General features: G+C 46.5%; 2 protein-coding genes across 10 annotated transcripts in view; one reads left to right on the forward strand and one right to left on the reverse strand.

Moving 5' to 3' along the window:
* Positions 1 to 651, reverse strand: part of DSTN (destrin, actin depolymerizing factor) — a 35,681-nt gene extending 35,030 nt beyond the window's left edge. Inside the window, exon 1 of the mRNA XM_005568298.4 lies at positions 557 to 651. Within this exon, the coding sequence (XP_005568355.1) occupies positions 557 to 559 (3 nt within the window). The 5' untranslated portion in view covers positions 560 to 651. The remainder of the gene's footprint in view (positions 1 to 556) is intronic.
* A 102-nt stretch (positions 652 to 753) lies between these two features.
* The window catches only part of BFSP1 (beaded filament structural protein 1), a 79,723-nt gene continuing 63,488 nt past the window's right edge, over positions 754 to 16,988 (forward strand). For 3 of the 9 annotated variants that reach the window (XM_074004726.1, XM_074004732.1, XM_074004730.1), the window contains exons 1-3: positions 754 to 866; positions 8,208 to 8,329; positions 11,044 to 11,266. Coding sequence is in view for 4 of the 9 variants with exons in the window: in XM_074004730.1 (XP_073860831.1) it covers positions 11,239 to 11,266 (28 nt within the window). In the remaining 5 variants the exon portion in view is untranslated. Of the gene's footprint in view, positions 867 to 1,575; positions 1,646 to 2,306; positions 2,461 to 8,207; positions 8,330 to 11,043; positions 11,267 to 16,988 lie in introns of those variants that run through there. The other 6 variants (XM_074004733.1, XM_074004735.1, XM_074004736.1 and 3 more) reach the window with 4 other exon arrangements.

The following is a 16,988-nucleotide window of genomic DNA, read 5'->3' on the forward strand; positions in this document are numbered from 1 at the left end:
CTCGTTAGCGATCATTCCGTGCTGTAGGGCTGTTCCATAAAAGCTTTAGCTTCCTTATTGAGATGGACAGACCTCAAGGGCTGGAACGCGCACAAGTCGCCGAGCGCCTCAGCGCTAGCTCTGGGGAACTAAACCCACGCCAACAAGGACGGTCGCCGGATTCCGACGCCCCCCGCCTCCCACTCCTCGGCCGCGGTGTGCAGCCCCCCGGATGGATTTCACAGAGCGGGTGGGGGCGCTCGACCCCGGCCAGTTGTTGCAAGGCCCGGTCTGGAGGCACCGCAGAGGCCACGCTCAGGGCGGCGGCCTCGCCCCAGCTGGGAGCTGCGCAGCGGCCGCGGATCCGCCCAGGGGCGCCAGGGCCCAGCCAGGATGGCTGGCGACGAAGGCCCGGAGACCCCCCGCCCCACAACCGCGCGGCCCGGAGACTGCAGCCGGGCCGGGTCCCTCCCGGGCCTGGGGCACGGCTCAACCCCTTATCCCCGACTCCGCGGCGCCCCCGAGACCAGCAGCTCCCGGCCGCCTCAGCCCACGCCTCGGCCTCCCTCCCACTCACCATCTTCGCCGCGGCGGTCGCAGGGACGCGGGGTTGGGAGCTGGCGGGCAGCGAGTCTGCAGAGCGTCCTCTTCACAGCCGCGGGACCGAGCGCTGAGCTGACGCGGCGGCGCGAGCCTACCCCGGGGCGGGCGCGCCTCGGGACGGAACGCGGCTGCGCACGTCACGCACCTCCCGCCGTTGCTACGCAACCAGCCGGTCCGGCAACGCCCCGCCCGGCGGCTGTCCAGACTACCGGAGGGGAACTTCCCTCACCTGGTTTAGGCTGCGGGGCGGGGTCTCCCTCACTAGAAAGTGTTTAAGGATGAGGGTACGTGCTTTCTCGTCTGCAGGGGACTAGAAGGCTTACTAGGCTGGCTCCTGCTGGCGAGGGGCGGGCAAAAGATGATGGGGGAGGGGTGGCCTTTCTTCACCTCCTCGGGCGGGGCTCCCTGACGCTCCACCCACTGTGCAGGCAAGGCTCGCGCGGGGGGAGGCAGCCACCTGGCCAGGTGTTCTTGCCGCTGGGGGCGGGGCGGGGCCGGGGAGGGGAAAAGGAGGGGAGAGCTGGGGGAGAGGGGGACAGAGCGTGGGAAGCAGGGGGATTTGGCGGGGAGGGGCGAAGGGCACATAGTTGGGGGAGAAGGGGATGGAGAGGGGAGGGAAGAGGTGAGGGAGAGGGGACAGAGTGGGGAGAGGCGGGGGATGTGGGGGGAGGGGGCGAGGGGCACTTAGTGGGGGGGTGATAGGGGAGGGAAGGGGAGAGGTGAGGGAGTGGACAGAGTTGGGGGAGGAGCGGGATAAGGGAGAGGTGAGAGACAGGGACACAGAGTGGTGGAAGGAGAGAGATGTTGGGGGTGTGGGGGGTAGGGCCCGAGGACGGGGGACGCGCTGGGGGAGGACCCGCGGGAGCGGAGTCGCGGGCCGCGGCGTCGGGGACGCCTCCCGAATTTTTTACCTACTTTGGTGCGATTCCCGCCGCCCTCCCCTGATTGGCCCAGCCTGGCTTGTCCTGCCCTCGCGTGAGGGGAAAAAAATCTGCACATTTTTCCTCCTTCCCGAGGCGACCGTGGCCATGCAGAGTGTTCTGTGAGTCACCGTTAATTTCAGGTCTGGAAAAACAAGGAAGATTTATTTATCTTTGGGAACTGCCGGGGAAGGAGGCCGGCGGCGCGCAGGGGTGTGGCTGGGAAAGGCCGCGCTGTCCCGGGACGGTGGCGCCAGCCCCGCCGCTCAGTTCTCCGGGTTTTTAATTTGGAATTGTGTTTTTCTAATGGGCGGTTGCGTCGGAAACACGGTTTTCAGAGGGCCGAGATGAATCCCAGCGTTTTTGCTGCGGGTGTTTTTGTGGGAAATAAAGGGAACAGAGAGAATTTTATAAATTAATTTAGGTTACCGAGAACATCATGGCCTCGACCAAAACTACTTTAATTCTCCAAATATGAGGCTTTTGGACACGATGGTCAGTATTTTTTTCTGGCACTATATAAAATCTAGGTTGTATGTGGCTTTTGTTCTGCCCCGCTCAACATAGAAACCCATTTCTTATTACCCTCGTTCTTTTTAAAAAGGACGGTAAGCAAGTTGTGCAGTTTTAAGCCTTTACCACCTGAGACATGATTTTTGGCGGGCTAGAGCAGTGGTTCTTAACTTTAGCATGCATCAGAATCACCTGGAAAAATTGTTCAAAGCTAGATTTGTGTGCCCCATCCCCAAGGTTCCCTCACTACTTCTAAGGTGATGCCTGAGAATGTGCGTTTCTAACTCCTAGGTGATGCTGAAGATGCCAGTCCAAGGCCACACTCCTGAGCTGAGAAGGAACCCCCCTGTATCCTACTGCAGCTGGAACCCTCTGCTTTTCTGTTTGCATAGGACCCTGTGGCCTCTACACTTCTTAATATTCAGACTTCCTTTCTAGTCCAAAAGTGAATGGTGCTCATTTAAGGATACATGCCTGCCTGCCTGCTCCAGCCTCTCCTGCATTTCGTCCTCCACTCTGCCACCAGAGTTATGTCCAAACATAAGACTGGTCTTGTCACATTCTTGCTTAAAATTTTCTGTGGCTTCCTCCATAACCCTCAGCGGGTCAGTGTGGCCCTTCTGTCTCTGGCCTCAGCCTACTTTTTCTGCCCTATCTCCCATATTTTCCTAAGTGCCCACTGCCCCTCCCAGACGAAACTTCTCATAACAGAACACCTCTTACTAGTTCTAACTACCTTGATCATGGGCCTGCTTATTTTTCAGCCTGGAATGTTCCTATCACCCCTCACATCTGAAGACTTCTCTTACCACTTCCCAAGGATCAATAGTAGTTGCTGCTTTTTTTTTTTAACTTCCTGCCCCCCACCCCTTCCAACTCCTTCACCCCCGTAGTTCCTTCTATAATCCCAGAGTTCATCACTTCTCAAACCTTTTTTTTGTTTTGAGACTGAGTTTCGCTCTTGTTGCCTAGACTGGAGTTACGGTATGGTGCGATCTCGGCTCGCTGCAACCTCCGCCTCTGGGATTCAAGCAATTCCCCTGCCTCAGCTTCCTCAGTAGCTGGGATTACAGGCATGTGCCACCACACCCAGCTAATTTTGTATTTTTAGTAGAGATGGGGTTTCTCCGTGTTGGTCAGGCTGGTCTGGAACTCCCAACCTCGGGTGATCCGGCCACCTTGGCCTCCCAAAGTGCTGAAATTACAGGCGTGAGACACTGAGCATGGCCACTTCTCAAATCTTAATAAAGATCCAAGTCACCTGGGATCCTTGTTAAAATGCAGATTCCAGAGTTGAGAAGTGGAGTCTTAGATGACCCCAGGAAATGCAGATGCTATACTTTGAGTTTGGAGGTTTTATGGTTTTTCCCTACAATTACTGTAGCTCTGTAATTACTTATGTGCATTTGCCATTACTACCAGATTACGCTGGGAGTTCCTTGAGGTCATGGGATATTTAAGATGCATATGTGTGAACTTGGCATAGCCCCTGATACATAGTAGGTGTTTAATAAATGTTCAGTAAGTGAACAAGTATCTGAAGATGTTTTACAATTTATCAAGCTTCTGTATCAGTTTATCACAACTTAAGATGAGCCCCCATTTTTTTTAGGTCCCACTGAACTTCAGCCTCTGCATTTAACACCCAGGTTTTCTAGATAGTGACATTCCTCCTCTCCACAAAGAGGAAAAGAGTTTTCATACAATGCTATAAACTAATAAATATTTATGCCCTCCAGAAGTTGAAAGGTAATCCTCAATGTAAAGATATTTGAAGTTGGGGCCTTTGGACCATGATTAGGCCATGAGGGCAGAGCCCCCTTTAATAGGATTAGTGCCCTTATAAAAGAGGTCCTAGGCCGGGTGCGGTGGCTCACACCTGTAATCCCAGCACTTTGGAGGGCCAAGGCAGGTGGATCACGAGGTCAGGAGTTCAAAACCAGCCTGGCCCAGATGGTGAAACCCCGTCTGTACTAAAAGTACAAAAATTAGCCAGGAGTGGTGGCGGGCACCTGTAATCCCAGCTACTCAGGAGGCTGAGGCAGGGAATTGCTCGAACCCGGGAGGCAGAGGTTGCAGTGAGCTGAGATTGCACCACTGCACTACATCCTGAGCGACATAGCGAGACCATCTCAAAAAAAAAAGAGGTCCTAGGCTGCTGCTTGCTGCTTCCACCATTGTGAGAACACAGCAAAAAGGTTTATCTATGAACCAGGAAGTGGGCTCTCACCATACACTGCTGGCGACTTGATCTTGGACTTCACAGCCTCCAGAACTATGAGAAGTAAATTGCTGTTGTCTGTAAGCCACCCAGTTTATGGTATTCTGCTATAGCAGTCCGAACAGACTAAGACACATAAGGTCTCTCCTTAAATATGAGATTGGTATATTTCATTTTTCATTTAGAAAACATTTTGCATACTTAATCTGTGAACATATAGGCACTTTCATTTAAAACCATTAATATATTGATGTAAGTGGCAGAGAAGAAGAAATGATACATTAACGAGGAGCCTGAAGAGAGATGTGTATTAATAGATAGGCTGGGGAAAGCTCCTTTGCTGGGAGACATAACACTGTCAATATATAGCATAGAAAAAAACTTTAATTTCTCTCCTCCCTCTCCACAAATTCACCTATTTCCTATCTCCTATCCGTATTTTGTCAGTAGTCTTTTTTTTTTTTTTTTTAAATGGAGTCTTGCTGTGTCACCCAGGCTGGAGTGCAGTGACAGGATATCAGCTCACTGCCACCTCCACCTCCTGAGTTCAAGTGATTCTCTTGCGTCAGCCTCCCGAGTAGCTGGGATTACAGGCACCCGTCAGCATGCCCGACTAATTTTGTACTTTTAGTAGAGATGGGGTTTCACCATGTTGGCCATTCTGGTCTCAAGCTCCTAACCTCAGGTGATCCGCCCACCTCGGCCTCCCATAGTGCTGAGATTACAGGCACCCGCCACCATGCCCGGCCATCAGTAGTCTTTTTTAAAAATAACTTCATCCTCTAAGACACGTGTGTAGTTTTATTGTAAAAGATTCAAACAATACAACAAAGGAAAAACCCGTTGAGCACCTTCTCTCCTTTCCCATAATCCTAGTCCTCTCCTTAGAGGTAACCACTGATGTCAGTTTGGGTTATGGACTAACAGAAATACACCTTGGGCATATGTTTTGTGTTTTGTTTTGTTTTTATTGGTGTTCTGTGTAATGGTTTTATGTTGGGTATGTAGCATCTTGTAACTTGCTTTTCTGCATTTAATGATTGTCCTGGCAATCTTGCCATATCAGTAAATCATTTCTTATAATTGCTGCAAGGTGTGACTGTTCATTCATTTAACTTTTCCCCTACTGATGGGCATTTAGGTTATTTCCAATCCTTTGCTTTCACAAACAATGCTTCAGTGAACAGCTTTGGGACTGCCTTCTTTGCATACATGAACTGGTAGACCTCTCAGAAAATTCCTCCCATAAAATTACTAAGTCAAAAGGAATGCATAAATTTTATTTTACTAATTACATACTGCCAGATAGCCTTCTAAAAAGGATATACCAATTTATATCCCTCCCACAGTAGTTGAGAATATCTGCTTAGTCTCCACTGACAGTTTATTAAAAGTTTGAGGAATTTTAGAACAGGCAAAACTATAGTGAAAAAAATCAGAATAGTTGTTAAATAGGGTGGGAGTGGAGATTGACTACAGAGGGGCCTGACAGAATTTTCAGGGGTGATCGTCATTTTTTTTTGTTAATTTGTTAGGGATTCAAGTTACATGGGTATATAGGAGGCAGAGGGTGCAGTGAGCCAAGATCACACCACTGCACTGCAGCCTGGGCAGCAGAGTGAGACTATCTCAACAACAACAACAACAAGTTACATGGGTATATACATTTGTCAAAACTTAAGATTTGTGCATTTTGCCGGGCACGGTGGCTCACACCTGTAATCCCAGCACTTTGGGAGGCCGAGATGGGCGGATCACCTAAGGTCAGGAGTTCGGGATCAGCCTGACTAACGTGGTGAAACCCCGTCTCTACTAAAAATACAAAAATTAGCTGGGCGCGGTGGTGGGTGCCTGTAATCCCAGCTACTTAGGAGGCTGAGGCAGGAGAATCGCTTGATCCACGGAGGCGGAGGTTGCCGTGAGCCTAGATCACACCACTGCACTCTAGGGTGACAGAGCAAGACTCTTTCTCAATAAAAAAAAAAAAAAAAGACCAGGCACGGTGGCTCACGCCTGTAATCCCAGCACTTTGGGAGGCCGAGGCAGGCGGATCACGAGGTCAAGAGATCGAGACCATCCTGGCTAACATGGTGAAACCCCGTGTCTACTAAAAATACCAAAAATTAGCCGGGCGTGGTGGCGGGTGCCTGTAGTGCCAGCTACTCAGAAGGCTGAGGCAGGAGAATGGTGTGAACCTGGAAAGTGGAGCTTGCGGTGAGTGGAGATCGTGCCACTGCACTCTAGCCTGGGCGACAGAGCGATACTCCATCTCAAAAAAAAAAAAAAAAAGAAGCAGTAGCAGCAGTAGTTTAAATGAATCAAAGAAGTGGTAGTTTAGTAAGGGTTGTGTTTGGTTATAAGTAACAAAAACAAAATAGTGGCTTAAGGCTTTATTACATTTGTGTGTATGTGTACATGGTTTACTTCACACATAAAAGAAGTACAGAGGCAAACAATTCAGATTTGTTATATTGACTTGGTGGTGGTAAAAACCCAATTTCTTTCTTTCTTTTTTTTTTTCTTAGCCAGGGTCTCACTCTCACCCAGGCTGGAGTGCAGTTGTACAAACACGGCTCATTGCAGCCTTGACCTCCTGGGCTCAAGCAGTCCTCCAATCTTGAGTAGCTGGAACCACAAGCTCACACCACCACCACGCCCAGCTAATTTGTGTGTGTGTGTGTCTGTGTATGTAAAGACAGAGTCTTGCCATGTTGCCCAGCCTGGTCTGGAACTCTTGGACTCAAATGATCCTCTTGCCTCCGCCTCCCAAAACATTGGAATTACAGGCATGAGCCACCACACCTGGCCCCAATTTCTATACTGTTGCTTTGTTGTGCATAGATTGTCTTCCTAAGGTTACCTCATAGTCCAGGATGACTGCTAGAATACCAGCTATTACTTCCACATTTTAGGCAGTAAGAAGGAGGAAAAAAAAAGAAGGGCATCCTTTTTTTTTTTTTTTTTTTTTTTTTAGGCAGAGTCTCACTCTATCACCCAGGCTGGAGTACAGTGGCACGATCACAGCTCATTTCAGCCTCAACCTCCCAGGCTCAAGCAATCTTCCCACCTCAGCCTCTCAAGTAGCTAGGACCACAGGCGCACACCACTGCACCCAGCTAATTTTTAAATGTTTTGTGTGTGGAAACAAGATCTCCCTATGTTGCCCAGCATAAGCATCCCCTTTTTTATAGAAAGATCCCAGAAACTGGCGGGGGGCGGGGGATGACTCACACCTATCATTCCAGCACTTTGGGAGGCTGAGGAGGGTAGATCACCTGAGGTCAGAAGTTCAACACCAGCCTGTCCAACATGGTGAAACTCTGTCTCTAGTAAAAATACAAAAATAAGCCAGGCATGTGCCTGTAGTCCTAGCTACTCAGGAGGCTGAGGCAGGAGAATTGCTTGACCTGGGAGGCAACAGAATGAGACTCTGTCAGAAAGAGAGAGAGAGAAAGAGAGAGAAGGGTTCCAGAGGAAGGGAGGGAAGGAAGGAAGGAAGGAAAGAAGGGAGGAAGGGAGGGAAGGGTTCCAGAGGAAGGGAGGGAGGGAGGGAGGGAGGGAAGGGTTCCAGAGGGAGGGAGGGAGGGAAGGGTTCCAGAGGAAGGAAGGGAGGGAGGGAGGGAGGGAAGGAGGGAAGGGAGGGAGGGAAGGAAGGAAGGAACGGTTCCAGAGGAAGGAAGGGAGGGAGGGAGGAAGGGAGGGTTCCAGGAACTTATACCATAGAAACTTTTATACCATATTTCTAGACCACATACCCTGTACTATATAGGATTTCTCCTTTTGTCTCATTGACCGGAACTTAGTCATATGGCTGCAAGGGAAGCTGGGAAACACGGTCTGTTCTCTAACTCGCAGTGTGCTCGGCTAAGACATTGTTGTTCCTTTACTAAGGAAGAAGGGGAAAATGGATATTGGGAGATAACCAGTAGTGACTGCCACAGGTAGATATTATCACTGGCCTCATCCCACAGATGGGGTAAGGTGAAGAGACTTTCCTTGGGAGCCCAGAGGAGTACAGGATCTGATCCCAAGCCCTTTACCATCAGGCCACATGACACAGCACCTGTGAGTGAGGCTGAACAAGAGAAATGAGGTATGTCTTGTTACTTGCTTACCACCACAGATGAGGTTAATTGGCAAAGCAAAAGAAATAGAAGCTGTAGAAAATACATTCTGAACATTCCTTACTGCCCATAGCCTGGTGCTGATGGATCAGACAGCCCCAAGGGCCCTGGCATCTATTTTAGGAAAAGGCTAAATATATTTAAGTATATTCGTGGGAAGGATACAGTGCCACATGGTAACATTATTGATTATTAGTCTTTATGGTAGAGTGAAAGTCATATGCCACTATTTTATAACATTAAAGATTGACCAATTATGTATGTTTTTCAGATAATAGCATGCTTCTTGAGTTAAACCATGAGAAACAGAGTATAAAGTGGTACAATTATCTCAACCAGTGGTTCTTAGTCCCTCTTGGGCCATATATATTCCCTTTGGGATTCTTTGTTTGTTTGTTTGTTTGAGACAGACTCTCACTCTGTTACCCAGGCTGGAGTGCAGTGGCGCAATCTCGGCTCACTGCAACCTCTGCCTCCTGGGCTCAAGCAATTCTCCTGCCTCAGCCTCCCAAGCAGCTGGGATTACAGGCACACACCACCACACCTGGCTAAGTTTTTGTATTTTTTAGTAGAGATGCAGTTTCGCTGTGCTGGCCAGGCTGGTCTCAAACTCCTGACCTCGTGACCCGCCTGCCTTGGCCTCCCAAAGTGCTGGGATTACAGGCATGAGCCACCGCTCCCGGCCTGGGATTCTTTTTTTTTTTTTTTTTTTTTTTTTTTGAGACGGAGTCTCGCTCTGTAGCCCAGGCTGGAGTGCAGTGGCCGGATCTCAGCTCACTGCAAGCTCCGCCTCCCGGGTTCACGCCATTCTCCGGCCTCAGCCTCCCGAGTAGCTGGGACTACAGGCGCCCGCCACCTCGCCCGGCTAGTTTTTTGTATTTCTTAGTAGAGACGGGGTTTCACCGTGTTATCCAGGATGGTCTCGATCTCCTGACCTCGTGATCCACCCGTCTCGGCCTCCCAAAGTGCTGGGATTACAGGCTTGAGCCACCGCGCCCAGCCTGGCCTGGGATTCTTATAAATCCTCTGGGCGTGGTGGCTCATGCCTGTAATCCCAGCACTTTGGGAGACCAAGGTGGATAGATCACGAGGTCAGGAGTTTGAGACCAGCCTGGCCAATATAGTGAAACCCTGTCTCTACTAAAAATACAAAAAATTAGCCTGATGTGGTAGTGTGCACTTGTAATCCCAGCTACTTGGGAAGCTGAGGCAGGAAAATCGCGTGAACCCAGGAGGCGGAGGTTGCAGTGAGCCGAGATCGCACCATTACGCTCCAGCCTGGGTGACAGTGAGAGACTCCGTCTCAAAAACAAAAAACACACGCACACAAAACAAAACAAAAAAACACAAAAGTATAAACCCTCTCTCTAGAAAGATGGACGTTTGTTTCTACTCACAAAGTTTGGCCTATAATCTTAGGGAGCTCATGAACTGCCCTGAAGCCCATCTAATACGTTAAATATTTCAGGAAAGTTTTTGGGAAATGTTCTAAAAAGCAAATCCAGTGCAAGGATAAATGAACAGTCCCATAGTTCCTTACATACACACATCAAGGTCACAGTGGGCATCACACCTCTCATCAACACGGAACCTTCCAGAACTTTATAATATAGAGCATTTTATAAAATACGAATGGTCTGAGCAATACATGCAGGACTGCAGCTTGTTTTTATTCATTCATTCAGCACTATATCCTGGGGATCTCTCCAAGTTGTCTTCAATTTTTCATAAGCATGATACATTCTTTTTTTTTTTTTTTTTTTTGGAGGCAGAGTCTCACTCTGTTGCCCAGGCTAGAGTGCAGTGGTGCGATCTTGGCTCACTGCAACCTCTACCTCCCGGGTAGAAGCGATTCTCCTGCCTCAGCCTCTCAAGCAGCTGGGATTACAGGCACCTGCCACCGTGCCCGGCTAATTTTTTTGTATTTTTAGTACAGACGGGGGGGTTTCACTGTATTAGCCAGGATGGCTTCTATCTCCTCACCTCATGGTCCACCTGCCTTGGCCTCCCAAAGTGCTGGGATTACAGGCGTGAGCCACCGCTTCAGCCTCCATGATACATTCTTTTTACACTTCTGATCTGGTTGTTGTACTTCCGGAGAAATAAAAATGAACCACAAAATATTCAGAAAGAGGCAAACAAGGAAATGGAGTATTTTTTTAAAGATGAAATGAGTTCAGACTCTTCAGCATGTAGGATTGAGTGTAATCACAAGTCATAAAATCATGAAGGATAGGAATGAAAAGACTAGAAATTTCACTCTAAACCTTAACATGTAAAAACAAGAGAGCTTTTCTAAAAGCTCAGAATAAGTCACTTTAGAAACAGTGAAAGGACTGGTTCACATGGTGGTTAAGAAAGGGAGGAAAGTGACAGTCAGAGGAGGAAAAAGCATGTCACAGACAGCAATGGGCTGGTCGTGGCAAGCTCTCTGGTTGGGACTCATTTTCCCCCAACTCATCCCATTATTCTCTGCAGACTTCTGCCTCACCCACTGCTACTGCAAGGCAGGAAAAACTCAGAACCAGTAAAGGGCCCACCCCAGAGGCTGCCAGGTAATGTCAGGGCAGTGCTGAAGCCCTGCTGGGATATGGAGGTGATACCAACACATGCAGGTGGACATCTTATTTATATTCACAATGGGAAGCCACGGTCAAATCTAATTGAACATTTTTTCATTTAGATTTGACGGATGTTTCCTGAAGTCCTACTGTGTGCCAGTTGTGGCCGTGTTAGCTACCAGGAATATGAAGATGAATAAGGAGATCACAAGTGAAAACAGAAATGCCAAGATAAACTTGGCCCAGGTTCCCTTGGGAATTCTCAGGATCCTACCTGGTGCAGCAGATCACACCTGGGAGATGTTACTGGATCTTTGATGAGTGGAGCATCCACAGAGGAAGGAAGTGAGTGTTTGTTAATGACATCATTCCTCACTTATGTTGGCGAATATGAATATAGAAGAGATGGCTAGAGAGTTTATTCAAAGTTGGATATTTGGAGGAAGAGCATGCCTGATGTTCCTACCAAAAAAAAATTAGACCCTATGGACCAAGATACATAAGATAGATGTAGATAAGTAATGGGTTTCCTTTTTGTTTTTTTATTTTTTTGGGATCTGCTCTGGCTTACTTCCTAATTTTCCTGTCTTCTTGGGGGTAGGAGGAGGGATGTCAAATGATGGTTCAGCCAAAGAAAGCCAGCTCTTCCTGATGAGGGAACTCTGAGTTGTATTCAAGGAAAACAAACACCAAAAACAGATAGCCAAAGGCCAATGGTCATGATTTGAAATTTGAGTGCCTTTTACTGTAACTGTTTTGCTCCAGTATTTCCATTACCAGTCCTTCGGTGAGGTCTTCAACTCTAGATCAGAGTTCCCCAACATTTTTGGCATCAGGGACTGGTTTTGTGGAAGACAATATTTCCACAGACGGGCGGCAGGGGGATGGTGGGGGCGTGGTGGTTTCAGGATGAAACTGTTCCATGTCAGATCATCTGGCATTAGATTCTTACAAGGAGCGTGCAACCTAGATCCATTGCATGAGCAGTTCACGATAGGGTTCCCAGTCCTGTGAGAATCTAATGCCACCACTGATCTGACAGGAGATGGAGCTCAGGTGGTCATGCTCACTCGCCGAATTCCTAACAGGCCATGGACCAATACTGGTTTACTGGTTCACCTGTAAACTCAAGATGTTGACTAATTTGACGCCTTTAGTTTAGAGCTCTAAAAGGTGATGCTTGAACTCCACAGAAGAGATACTGAGTGCCTGGCACAGTCTTAGCAATTTGTGAAGTATCCTGTTCTAGTAATACTAAGGCAGGCTCTTAAATTTTGATTTATAAACTCTAGGCCTTGGGCTCTAGACAAAACAGGGCTCTAGAGGGTTTTGTTTTGTTTTGTTTTGTTTTAATGGCAAAAGCAATAAGTTGCTGTAGTTTTCTAGATCGTAGACTTAATGTGGTTCTCCCAACTATCCATGTCTGTGGAAAGGGAGCTGATTGACACAAAGGGAGCAAACAGCATTAGCTTCAACATCCTTACTTGTAAATGAGGCAAACACGTCACATGTTGCAATTGGTCCTGCTTTTTTTTTTTTTTTTTCTTTTTCTTTACTTTTCTTTTTGGAAGTGGGAGTGGAGGTGAGTGGTCACTAAATTCAGGCCCAGTCATTAAGAGGTGGTCCCCTAGTAAAAATTTCCACGCTGGAGGTGGAAGGAATTGCTTGCTCATTTTTATTCTGTATCCTGTGGAAAACCTTCCCTCCCACCCCTTGAGCCAGTGAGTCACTTCCTCTCTGCAAACCTCTAAAGCTTCCTTTCTCAGCCCAGACCTGGCCCTCTGGAGAGGGTTTTGGAGTCCTGGGTGGGCAGGGCACCTCAGGCAGCAGGCAGCACACCTTGGATGTGAGCTGAATGGTTTTTGAAATTTCAGAGAAGCAGCCTCCACGCAGGAGAAGGTATATCAGTGTTCTGATAAATGTCAAGTGTTGGATTCTAGGTTCAGCATTTTTTCTTTTTACTTTAAACAACTCTAGGAAAGAAACACCCATAGACGGTACAGCAAGAGGGTTGCAGGTTTGTTTTATGACTCATGGAAATTTCTAAAATGATAAATATTGGCTCAGCAGTAGTCTGACATAAGACGCACTCAACTAGAGCACCATGGTTACAAGAAACAAGAAGTGCATATTCGGTAAATAAAGTGTGGCTCCACTTCCAAAAGCTTTCAGAGAGAAAAGAGCAGCGCGGAAGGCCTGGATTCTTGAGTTTCCCTTGTTGAATGGTCATTTGTTTTTCCCAAGACCAGAAACTTCCCTGAGATGACTGCAGTGTCTTCCCAGCCAGGAAGCCATTTTAAATGGTTTGGGTGCTATAATTTATTCAGTCCAGAGTCTTTTTGACTAATATAATGAAAAAATTTTACCCATCATAAAAATTAATGAGGTTGAAAAGATAAGTATTTTTCTCCTCAAAAAAAAAAAAAGGGAAAATAAATATTTTTCTTGCTGAGTAAAAACCCCCATCTTTGTGTGTATAAGATGTTAGGCATCTTGGAGAGATGTAAGGAATCTGGAATATCAACTTTTCAGATGAAATTTAGAGAATGTAAGCCACAAATAATGGCTGCGGTCCTCCTGAGTCGAGTTTTTATTTCTTATGAAACAAACTCAGCATTACTTTAACTTCTCATCAGCTGATTTTAGTTTCTAAAGAAAATATAATAGACTAAAATTCATACCCAGTGAAAAGGCCATTGTATCCACTTACTGACAGCTGGGAGTGAGCAACTCAGATCTGCCTTTCAGCTGGGTTTTCCTGCATAACAGGTTTATTAACAGAGCAGTGTGACTCACAAGCAGTGTTCTTTAGAATCACCCCCCTCCCCCAACACATACACTGGAACCACGATAAACACTTGGTAAGGAGGATCTACCACAAAATAAACTGAGGAAAGACTCAGGCTACAATTCTATGCTTCAAATAAAACAGCAAAAGAGACTTTTAGGCGCATGAAGGTCCCAGACAAGAGACCTGGAAGAAGGCACCAAATCTGAAAAGGTGATTCAGTGAGTCTGCTGGGTCGACCCTCCTGCAACCACTCATGGACATATGGACTTCCCTTGAGCCAGGAGGGCCCAGGACTGAGTTACTAGAATACGTTGTAGGGGACATAGGGGGCAGAGAAAGCTAAAGCCATTCTGTAAGCTTCTGCAGAGAAGACCCCTGGAGGTAGGGGAGAGATGAGGTGCCCCGCATGGTCTGCAACACCAGTGCAGGTGGGAAAGGATATGCAGTGAGACGCTGCATCCAAAGGCCCTTTGACCCAGCTGCTGGGAAACGTATCTCAAATTTCTCCAAAGAGAAACTGCGAGGGCCAGATTATTCAGAGAGATTGACGTGGGACCTGGTATCAATGCTGCAGAAACAGACTTCTCCTTTGCACGGCCTGGCCCTCTGTATTTGCCCTCCATTTGCTTTTCCACTCATCTTATATTAATCGGCATTGCAACAGGAGGGAGCTCTCCCCACCAACGAGGCAGTGGCAGGAGTGGCTCTGCAGGTAGCCAAGGTGATGCTGGCAGCCAGGGAGGCAGCAGTTGGGATAGCTCTGGCAAGAACACCTCGCTGGCTGCCAGGGAGAGAGCCTGGGCCCTGGGCCAGGACACGGATGGGCCTGGATCATTCTGCTGGTTGAGCCAAACACCATTAAAAATAATTTCAGAATGGAAACCACTTTGGTGCATTTTTTCTGGCTACTAAAAAATACAGATTTATCAGGGGAAAAAATGCTGAAAATGTCTAAGAAAGAAAATAAATGTTCCCTATTAATTTTCCTGCCACATATTTATATAATAATAAAGAAGTCATTTAAAAATTTAATTATATAAATTATCTTGGAATGTCTTCTTATTAAAACAAAAACTCTGTGTAGAAAAATGTCACCTTCACTCCCCTGCAATTCTTTCCCTCCTCACCAAATTTAAGCTCTACTACTGGTTTCAAATGTACAGAACAAAGTCTGTCCTTCCAGGTTTTGCTTGTTTACACACACATGCTAGATAGATAGATCAATAGATATTAATAGATAGTTTTGTGTTCCTGTGATTTTTTTTTTTTTTTAATTTTTTCTTTCTGGAGACAGGCTCTCACTCTGTCACCCAAGCTGGAGTGCAGTGGTGTGATCATAACTCACTGCATCCTCAAACTCCTAGGTTCAAGAGATTCTCCCACCTCAGCCTCCCAAGTAACTGGGACTATAGGCACACACCGCCATGCCCAGCTAACTTTTGCATTTTTTTGTAGAGTCTTGCTGTGTTGCCCAGGCTGGTCTCAAACTCCTGGGTTCAAGCAATCCTCCCGCCTCGGCCTCCCAAAGTGCTGGGATTACAGGCATGAACCACTGCACCCAGCTGATTATTGCATTTTAAATTTTGCTTAAGAAAGCCTTTCTACCACCAAGATTTCATCTGGGATTAGTTTTATATATTGTGAGATACTTAACTTTATTTTTTCTCAAAAACGTATCCATTTTCCCCAAAACTTTTTGTCTAACTAGCCTATCCTTTCCCATGGGTATAAAATGTCATTTTTGCCATCTGTTCCATTCCCATGAAGAAAGGACCAACATGGGTCTATTGCTTGCTCTATTCTTTCCACTGATTTCTTCGTTCTTAAACAAATATCACCTTTTTCATTACTCTGGCTTTATTGTATATTTTAAATATTTGATGGGCCCTTGCTCTTCTTGTAAAAATTGTCCTTAGTTATCCTTATACATGTTCTCTTTCATATGAATTTTGCAATCTTCTTGTGAAGTTCTATTTTAAAATCGTGGTGGTATTTGATTGGTATTGCACTGTTTTTAATCATCAATTTGTGGGAATCCATTATCTTTACAATATTGATTCTTTTCACCTGTGAACATGACATGTTTCTGTAATTATTGTTGTTTTGTTTGTTTATTTTATTTTATTTTTGAGACAGGGTTCTGTCTCGTCTGTCGCCCAGGCTGGAGTGCAGTGGCACCGTCTCAGCTCACTGCAACCTCTGCCTCCCAGGTTCAAGCGATTCTCATGCCTCAGCCTCCCAAGTAGCTGGGATTACTGGGGTGGGCCACCATGCCTGGCTAATTTTTCTATTTTTAGTAGAGACAGGGCTTCACAATGTTGGTCAGGCTGGTCTCCAACTCCTGACCTCAGGTGATCTGCCCGCCTCGGCCGCCTACAGTGCTGCGATTACAGGCATGAACCATGACCGGCCATGTTTTTGTAATTGTTTAGGCATTCCTTTGTGACTCTCAGTAAAACTTTGTACTGTGTTTGTTTTGTTTGTTTGTTTTTTTTTTTAGACAGTATCTCACTCTGTCACCCAGGCTGGAGCACAACGGCATGAACACAGTTCACTGCAGCCTCAAGTGATCCTCCTGCCACAGCCTCTCATGTAGCTGGGACCACAGGCGTGCACCACCATGCCTGGCTAATTTGTTTTATTTTTTGTAGAGACAGGGTCTCACTTTGTTGTTGCCCAGGCTGGTTCCGAACTCCTGGGCTAATGTGATTCTCCCACCTCAGCCTCCCAAAGTGCTGGGATTACAGGCATGAGCCACTGCACCTAGTCTACTTTTCTTCATGTAGAGTCTATGCATGGCTTAATTGGATTATTTCAAGGTATTTTGTGATTTTAATTACTTGTATTTTATAATTCATTGTTGTTTATTAAAGATAAACATTTAATTTTTATTAGTCTTATAACCAGTCATCTTACTGAGCCCTCATTCATTCTAATACTTACCCACTTAATTTTCTTAGACGTTTTGAGAATGAGATATATAGAGTTCTATTTCTTTGTTTCTAATTTTTATAACTAATTTCTAATTCTTGTCATTGCATGGGTTAGGTTTGGAAGCCTAATGCTGACTGGTGGTGATCCTTATCTTGTTCCTGACTTTAGTGGAAAAGCTTCTAATATGCCATCATCTCTTCTGCTTTTTCTGTTAGGCTTCTGGCAGATATCCTTTAATATGTCAAATAAATTTCTTGTCTTATTTTTGTAAGAGCTTTCATCAGTGGTGGGTATTTAGTTTCATTAACTAGGCGTTCCCCTCCTTTAACCTGTTAATGTAGT

The sequence above is a fragment of the Macaca fascicularis genome, chromosome 10 (assembly GCF_037993035.2).
Source record: "Macaca fascicularis isolate 582-1 chromosome 10, T2T-MFA8v1.1".
Classification (NCBI taxonomy): domain Eukaryota; kingdom Metazoa; phylum Chordata; class Mammalia; order Primates; family Cercopithecidae; genus Macaca; species Macaca fascicularis.